We start from the raw sequence: 9,504 nt of genomic DNA on the forward strand, positions 1-9,504 counted from the left end.
TGGTGTATTGGTGCTAAACAATTAACAAGGAAATAAAGCAGAACTAGCAACAACTTAAATAATACAGTATAAGAAGCTATTACAATATATAATTCATGTGGTACACCTCAAATTCAACCAGGGTCTTCACATATTAATAATAGCCCCCTGATTGCTGCAGGTTGACCAGTTCAAGGGTCCTGTAACAGTGCATACTCCATGCTCACTGTCATAATGTTACAGTTTACATACACACTGAAATATGAGATTACTTATTGTGCATTTGCTTGTGAAAATAAATAAGCATGTCGTCATCTGCCTCGTTTCAAAATAATCAAGTTGCAAAGTCCCGCGGTCGGACTCACAAACGTGCAAAAAAAACGCCACCCATAGACATGAAAACTGACAGCAGCAGTCATTTCTTTCTGAGGCACCTCTGATGATATTTATGGTGAAATCACTGTAATGACTCTTCCGGCCAGCAGGGGCAGACGAGTGACATACTGGTCTGGATGAGGCAACAAGAGAAGAAGTCGTGTCTCAGCAGTGGTTGTTGTCATCCTGATTCCTAGGTGGAGAGGATTCAAATACTCAGCAAACAGATGAAGCAGTCGTTTAGCTTATAGCTGTCGTGTTTAACTCCATGGTGGATATACTTGGAGACGCATAATGCTCCGTAACGCACAACAAGAACGACTACTTCCGTGTACATATAAAGGCTGCGCCGCCTTTCTCAACGTGATTGGCCCTACGACCTCCCCTGAAAACCTTTCTTGCTTGTGATTGGTCGGCCGTCTTTTTGCGTTTTGAATGGCATGTTGTAGACACAGACGGCTAAGGATATGTAGCGAGGACATATGCGGCTTAGGAGTAAGTTTACACTACTTGCACGAGTTATCACCGAATTAATTATATAGTAAATGTTGTTTTACTTCACTGTATATGTAATTTGATAAATCTACATGCTACTAAACAAGTCACTTATTGTATTTGAATGCTAATGCTTGCTTGATGCTAGTGGCCCACCCCCCCCCCCCCCCCCCCCGTCCCCACAATCTGTTAAGTAACATTCACCTAGTAAGGGGACATGTCATAAACATTACCTACGATAGGTACGTGACGCTTTCATGGTTATGAAGCAATGTGAAGTACTTTCTTTGTTAAAGAAGGAATATACATGACGCCAATGTCACTGTTTCGTCAGGTCAGGTAACTTCCACTGTTTAGTAATGTACGAAGTGCGGTCAAGAATAGCTACTTCTCCTGCACCTGTCAGTCCGTCTTCACTGCTTTCAGCATTGTTTAAGCATCGTTTGTCCCTTTTTAATGACTTCTGTAGACAGCTTAAAGACAGCCTTATTTTCGGGAAAATAAATTGGAGCCATGTTTATTACATTAAAAATGTCTCAAGTCGAGTACATTATCTGAGTTAATATAATTGTTTCTTTAACCCTTTTCAACTTTATCCCCCTGTCAATTTGCAGAGTCATTATACGCTTTATTGGCATGTACATGTATATATATACAGGGATAGACATAATTGCTCAGAACATGGACACACGAATGAGTCATTATTATTAGTTGATGCTCTGTTTTTGCTCCTTTATTTTCAAAATGCTCACAGTTTGGTTTTTATTTTCCTTGTCTTTTTTTTTTAAATTTTGTTCTATAATCTGCTCCTTCATCTTTCTCTTCCAAGATACTCCCAAGTAGGTGGCCAGGTGTCATCACGGAGAAGAGGGCCTGAGCTGTTATGAAATATTTTGGGAAACTCCATGTGGGTTCTTCATGTTGATGTAAGAGTCACAATGAACTTTAATGGATCAAGAAAGTATATAGAGAACAACAAAAATAAAAAAGGAATAGTATGGATTTACCTGTCTGTCATTAGATAATTACCTCAACATATGTTTGCAGCTCACACAGTTATCACAAATCACGCATGCAGAAAGTGAAAATACTTAATTGGCAGTGATGTAAGGATTATTTTTTTTTGTCTTCTAGCCTTGCTTTTCCCAAACTGAGTAGAGCGACCGTGCGTGTCAGGAGACTGGCGGCTCATCTCTGCAAAGCAACAATGTCGTTAGACCGCCAGAGCTCCAGTCCGTCCTTTTCAAGCAACGGGGATGCTCCCACTGCTGCCATTCTCATTATTGGAGATGAGATACTCAAGGTGATTTAGTGTTGATAGATTTGATGAATTTGTATGATTTTTAAGCTACAATAGTGTACCTGACTGTATCCTGATATAAGTCAATCAGCATGTCCTGACCCGTGACCGTAATGTTTAGAGATAAAGCTCGGTATCCTGTTCTTCCTGTGACTGACGCAACACACAACGTTCCGTGCACTGTAGGTGTAGACACTCAGGCTAAGCATTGGCAACATGTCCGCTCTGTTAACATCTGGCATATGTGGCCATAGCTGCTGAATCCAGGAAAACATGCTCTGAAATTCTGCCTCACATATCTTAATGCTTCCTCCAGCATCATGTCAACATTATCTGTGACGCCAGCAGTGTCCCGTGCTTGTCATGTGACATGCAGAGTCTGCATACACAGCAGTCAGTTCACTCAGTGCTGTAGTGAAGGGCTGACAAATGTGATCTCAGACAGGCTTCTCTCGTAGATCAATCATAGAAGAGAAGACACTGACAAGTTTTGGTTTTACACCAAAGAAAAAGTGGTTTATGGCATGTTGCAGGTCATATGCTGAACATTGCATTTCTTGTGATGTCACTATTGAAAATGCACACATTGCATGCATGCAAATTCATATCATGCAGCGCGAAAATAAACACTTATATTTATATTAGATGTGCACACTCTAAAGATTTGTTTTATTAATAAATAATACGTTATATCATGGACCCCTAATTCATCGGTATGCCTCAGCTCTCTGGACTGTCAAGCAGTCAAGGATCCACACTTCAAGTCCTCAGTAAAAGCCTCTGATGGTTATTTGATGTGGCAGCAGTGTTTGGTTTTAAATGAAGTTCACAACTATTCCTTGACTTGACATGATCATGATTAAAACATGAAGCCTTTGATTGTCTAATGTTGTGTCCTACACATTGACTTTCATCAAGCATACCTTTGAGCCATTATTAAGTCCTTAAATGCAATGTTGAAGTGAATGAATTATCACATTGAAACTTACTTGAGGGTCTCTTGTCATTGGTCTACCAGGGTCACACTGTGGACACCAACAGCACCTTTCTGACAAAAGCACTCAGGAAAATTGGAGTGTCCGTGCAGCGAATAACAGTCATTCCAGACGTCCAGGAGCTCATTGCCAAAGAAGTGACCCTCCTTTCTTCTCAATATACACACCTCATCACCTCAGGGGGCATAGGCCCCACCCATGATGATGTCACCTTTGAGAGCATCGCCATGGCGTTTCAAGAGGAGTTACATCTCCACCCGGAGCTCGCTCGGCTTGTGGAGGAATTCTTTGGGGTGGCTGATAAAAATAGTGCTGCTATGAAGCTGGCCATGGTGCCGCGCTCAGCCAAACTCAATTATGGAACTGACCCTCGGACTGGACAACCGCTACGCTACCCGCTGGTGAGTGTACACAAGACAGAGGGGGATCAGCTTATTTAATTGAATGTCAATTGTTAAATATCATGTTGACATAAAACAAAGAACTAGATCAAATTATATCCAAGCAATTGGGAATGAGTACCCTCCTCAGTCTTCTGACTGCCTTTGTTAAAATTGATGCCCCAGATATCGGCTGTGCTGCGTGGGGCCTTTGTTTTCAGTCAAGCAAAAATCTTTAAGCTTGCACAACTTTCAAGAAAGTTCACTCACATAATGTCTGTTCCATCCTGTTCTGGGGTTATTTTAGGAGACGGATTGCAACATCATCTACAAACCAAACCCTGCACGATTTTCAGCAGCGTCTCTCTGTGGGCTAAATCGTTGTATTAACCATTTAAAGACCACGGCAGTGTTAGAAATACACACCTGCTGCTGTTTGTATTACACTTTCCTGCTATTCAGTCCGCTAATATAGCTGTTTTCTCCGGATGGTTGTCCTTGAATTATATTGATATTGTCCTGAATAGTTGTAGGTAGATATGCACAACAGAAAGATGTTCTTATTGAAGTTAAAGTAGTAATGCAATGACATAGCTACATACCTGTGTGCATTTTTTGTATTAGCAGGTCATACACAAAACATTAATTGCACCATAACACACCTAGAACATATGACTCACTACTGACCGTCCACTCCTCGACATAGTGAAGTAATCAGAGGAGACAGAAACCAATTCACTTCTCTGTTAAATCAAAAAACATCATAAGTACAATAAGAATATATGCACAGCAACTTTCTATAAAATGAATTGTCAGAGTATCAAAAATGTCAATATTACAGAATTTGCAGACAAAGTTAAAAAATGTCATTTCATTTTTTCATTTCTTTTAATTTGTTCCGTACATGTCAAAACACACAATAGAAATGGAAAAAGAAAAAAAACAATTCACACTTTATCCCATGTATGGAAAGGAGCAGGGAGAAGAATAAATCTTGTTTTACCTGCCCCCTTACTCAAAAAGCAAACAATAAATGTCTGGATGGTCTGTCCAAATTACAATCAATGAATGAATATCATGCCAACATAAAACAATCTGACAATTCAGTCTTCACTTCCTCAGAAATTAGAAGGAAAACACACACAAAACACACTAACTGCCAATTTCATACAGTCTGATAACTTTGTTCTTATACATTTTCTTAAACTGAATTATCTGAACACAACCCTTCAAATCATTACAATTCTTCAAAAGAATTGTAGCAAAAAGTTGGACTCTAAGATGAGCTTTGAGACACCGCTACCTTTAACACTAGTTATAATATCTCATTGGAGTATCAGTTGTATCCGCACTAGAAAATACTCAGAATCATACATAAAAAATACACAAATATTCATCAAACGTGTGGTTTTAGTGGAATACACTGAATACATGATCCTATGTTCTTTGAGAGAATTATGTATCCACCTTCTTCTTCAGGTTAGTGTTCGTAATGTGTACATCTTCCCTGGGATCCCATCTTTAATGGAGAGGGCCTTCAGTGGACTGGAGCATCTATTCGCAAGTTCAGGGACCACATTTCACTCTCGTGAGGTAACACCATGGCCACAGATCCACCGGAAAAATGTGTTTTACAGTATGAGAGCTAAGAAAAACATCTTTGTATCAGGTGTTTGTGGATGCAGATGAGGCAGAGATCGCCCCCGTGCTGACCAAACTTCAGGCCGGTTGGGGTCGGAAGGTGGCTCTTGGTTCGTACCCAGACTGGCTGAGCAACTATCACAGAGTCAGGCTGGTCCTGGACTCTGATCGCCAGGAGGAGGTGGACAAAGCCCGGACTCAGCTGCTAGACGAGCTTCCTAAAGGAAGTGTGGTGCCCTTAGTCACTGACACGGTGTCCATCGCCACGGCTGAGGTGTACACACTGTCCAACAGCGGTGAGGGGAGACAGAGAGTCGCGGAGAACAATAGTAAAACTATGTCAAGTTAAAACAAAGTGAATATTGTACTCTTTGACTTTACACAAGCATTGGGGCCAATAAAGGGAGAAAAATTATTGAAGTAATTAAAGCTGTAAAATCAAAGTTGGTTATAAAAAGAGATTAAAATCGGCATGAGACTGATAACCAGCCAAATTTGACTCCATTCATTTTTAAATGTCTTCTCACTGCGGATTTCATTTCCCTCAGGCACACCACTGGGCGAGAAAGTTACGACTGCTCTGAAAACCATAGAGGCTGCACTGGATCAGTATTCGACAGAGGAAGTGTGCGTTGGCTTCAACGGAGGCAAAGACTGCACAGCGCTGCTCCATCTGTACTACGCTGCAATGAAACGGTAACAAGCGGGGAGAAGATGAGAGGAGAGAGATCACTGACTGTAGGGGGTGGAATGATTTAACTAGGGCAAAACAAATGACCTGAGAGAGATGGAGATGAACAGGAGATTCAAATTAAAAACATAATGATACCACTTCGGCGTAGTGAGGCTTCACAGTGAGGAATAAGTGGAGAAAAGGAAATGAGTCTAGCATCAACTAGGGACAAATCTCAGAGCAGACATGTTTGGCCTTTTTGTTCATGACCTGAATTGAAAGGATACAGATAGTTATAAGGATAAACAGAAACCTTTTTTTTCTTTTCTATTTCTTACTCTTCCCCTTTCTCTCTCTTGACACTCACAGCCGGTATCCAGATGGAAAAGACAAAGTAAAAGCACTGTACATACGTATTGTTTCCCCTTTCCCAGAAATGGAGAGATTTCTTCAGGACACGATAAAAAGGTGAGATGGGTACTGTTAACACTTTACAGATTATTGTTTTTGCAGTATTTCTGGTGTCAACAGTATAAGTAGTTGTTTATTCTTCCCAAAGGAGTGTCCCAATATTCTTTTATGCGAGCACATCAGCTCATGATTTATCTTGACGTGTCCTGCAGATATGACTTGGAGCTGTTTTCCGTGGAGGGGAATATTCGGCAGGCGCTGAACGAGGTGCAGGAGAGGAGGCCGGAGCTGAAAGCCGTCCTGATGGGGACCAGGAGGAGTGACCCCTACTCTCACACACTCACACCCATGTGTCCCACTGACCCCGGCTGGCCGAGCTACATGAGAGTCAACCCTTTACTCGTAAGACACAAACACTTACCGTACAAGAAGAGAGTAACGTTTTTCTCATGGTGGTACACAAAAACAAAATCACACCATGCATGAGTGATGAGGATCATCATGTTACTCTCATAGGTGTAAAATACATGAAACCACAACATAAATAGCACAAGGCTTACCTTTCTTCTTTTTTTAAGAGCACCTGCAGATATTAATTTTAAAAACGAGAACCAAGCAGTCCTCGTGTTTCCCCGCATTTTAATGTTGCACTCTTTATATAGCTGCGGGTGAAACTGCTACTTGACTGCTAATACAAATCTGTTTTCACTGCTCCAGCCAGGCAATTTCCCCTTGTTACACATAATGTTATTTGTCATCTCAACTGAAGCTTCAGAGGGCAGATCTACAGGGTGTGAACAAAATATTACAACACCTGCACAGTTTAATCCGCTTCAACAACCCTGCAGGAATGCTGCATTTGTGAGGCTTTGAATTATGTTGTGAATATTATGCAAGCGCTATCACACAAACAAATAGGGAACACAGGTAGACAATGTTATGCCTATCCATCATACATGAAATAATTGAGTCAGTAATGTGAGTCAGCACCTTTCTGAAACACATTTTTAACATGAAAAGCTTCATGTGGTGGACGTTAAAGTCCCCATGAAACAGAACTTTGAGAGTAACTGATGTGTCGTGACATATTTCCAACTGAAACAGGACGGAACCAATCACAAGGTATAAGGCGAGACGTTGGGATGCTGCACTGTAGCCATATGTATTCGGACATGGCCTCTCTGTGTGGAGTTTGAATGTTCTGGGTTCTCTCAGGGTACTCTGGCTTCCTCCAACAGTCCAAAGACATACTTGTTAGGTCAATTGGTGACTCTAAACTGTTTGACTGTGAGTTTGGCTTGTTGTCTGTCTCTATATGTCAGCCCTGTGATTAACTGGTGAACAGTCCAGGGTGTACCCCGCATCTCGCCCAATGACAGCTACCTACCTACATATAGTCATATGTCACTGTAGCTTTGTCTGATTTTTGAAGGCTGTGAATCTACCAAGTCTTGTAGATTAATCCAATGAACTTACAATCACTGTACTCCATAATGTGTTTCTTCTGTACATGTATACATGTAATCCCTTTCCAGTAATCACAGGGGTTTAGTGTTCCTTTTCGGGGTCTTCCCTCCTGATTCTGTGTGATGAGGTACACATACCAATGTGGTATCATAATACGAGTATTTATCTTGAGAATAAGGGAGATTTAACATGTTGAGGTAATGGATGGATGGACAGATGGGTCGATAACGTTGGGATGAATTTGATTGGATCGTTAGCTTTAATAAAAGCTATTTAATTGGTCGAAGAATGTGTAAACGGCAACGCCACTGAGAGTAGGATGAGTCATCATACATTTGAAATGTTTTGCACATAGATAAAATACAGCGATTTATATGTTGAAGATACTCAGATAATCCTTTATTGAAATATATTTGACAGATAAAAGAATATTGAAATGGATGGATCAAAACCAGGAAAATGTATTTTTCATTTCATGGGAACTCAAATTCATGTTGCTTTCAAATATGTTAGCAGTCATACTGATAAAGCCACAATAGATCATATGAATCATCAGTAGTTGACTTCATTGTTTATAAATTCCTCTGAGCTGCACTCTTGATACATAAGGATCAACATCATCACAAAGCAATAAAATTTGATGTCAACACCCACAGGACTGGACGTATCACGACATCTGGTCCTTCCTGAGGACGTTATATGTGCCCTACTGTATTCTCTATGACAAAGGGTAAGAATCCAATCTTTTCCACTGTCTTTACTCTCACTTTGTTCAGTCTGAAAAACACTCAAAATTCTTGATTTTTTTCAATTCCGCTGCAGGTACACCTCACTTGGCAGCATGGACAACACCTGTCGAAACACGGCCCTGAAGGTTGTGGATGGGAGGGGGGTGACGCGGTACAGGCCAGCCTACCTGCTAGAGAACGAAGAAGAGGAGAGAAACTCTCGTGCCTGATGTCGCATCACCTGTTGCTGATAGATTACCTACACACAGCACAACATGGACATTTTTAATCATGTCTTTATGTGAATACTTGCAGAATGAGATTGTGAAGGAAGTCTCTGCGTGTGTGTGTCTGCATTCTGTTAATATATATGTGAGTTTGCTCTGAGTAATGGTTCTCTGTACTGTTGAATAAAACATCAGTCTGTGTCATCTTTCTCCATTGTCATGGTACTATTTTTAAGAGGACTCTCACAGACAAGAGCTTACAGTGTTTTCTCTTGATTTATCTAATTCATTTGTGCTGTTTCTAAATCGAATAAGCACAATCTGCCCAGAAGAGACAGCCTCTATCTTTAAATCTGTTAGTAAATAATGTGAGAAGGTTTCTGTCAGGAGGAGAAAATCCGTTTATTTTTCTTCAGCGCTGTGTTAGCGGTATGGATACAACAGTGAAGGTCAACCAGCAGGCTCATATTGATTCACCTGTGTCTTACATGAATATCCATAATGGCAGATTTCAGCGTGTGAAACTGAGCGTCTCTTCAGCCGTAACACACTGACTAATCTGCACCCTGATGTTGTAGTACTCTATGCGCACCTCACGGGCGCGTTGTTCTCACTTTTTCCATTATGCAGCTGTGATTACAGAAATTACCTCCTCTGTTTCCAGACATGATTGAATCCAGGCTCATCGATCCTCTCTCTCTCTCGCTCTCTCTCTCTCTCTCTCCCCGCCAGGAGATTAGTGAACGGCGCGCGGAGAGGATCGATACCGGCCGATCTAATAAAGCGGGTCGCTTACGAGGCCACCGCGGGGTTGCACACACTGTTACACCGGC

At 41.2% G+C, this 9,504-nt stretch overlaps 1 protein-coding gene across 2 annotated transcripts; it reads left to right on the forward strand.

Moving 5' to 3' along the window:
* Positions 1-494: 494 nt before the first annotated feature.
* On the forward strand, positions 495-8,880 carry flad1 (flavin adenine dinucleotide synthetase 1). Of its 2 annotated transcripts, XM_061050674.1 has the most exons (11): positions 496-849; positions 1,679-1,775; positions 1,984-2,152; positions 3,168-3,545; positions 5,004-5,117; positions 5,194-5,461; positions 5,714-5,861; positions 6,208-6,306; positions 6,462-6,651; positions 8,373-8,446; positions 8,539-8,880. In XM_061050674.1, the coding sequence occupies exons 2-11, from the start codon at positions 1,768-1,770 to the stop codon at positions 8,672-8,674; spliced, it is 1,584 nt and encodes a 527-aa protein (XP_060906657.1). In that variant the 5' UTR covers positions 496-849; positions 1,679-1,767; the 3' UTR covers positions 8,675-8,880. The 2 variants fall into 2 exon arrangements, with proteins under 2 accessions (XP_060906658.1, XP_060906657.1); XM_061050675.1 differs by lacking the exon at positions 1,679-1,775 and having other exon boundaries at positions 495-849.
* The last annotated feature ends 624 nt before the right edge of the window (positions 8,881-9,504 follow it).

Source organism: Labrus mixtus, chromosome 11 (assembly GCF_963584025.1).
Source record: "Labrus mixtus chromosome 11, fLabMix1.1, whole genome shotgun sequence".
Classification (NCBI taxonomy): Eukaryota; Metazoa; Chordata; class Actinopteri; order Labriformes; family Labridae; genus Labrus; species Labrus mixtus.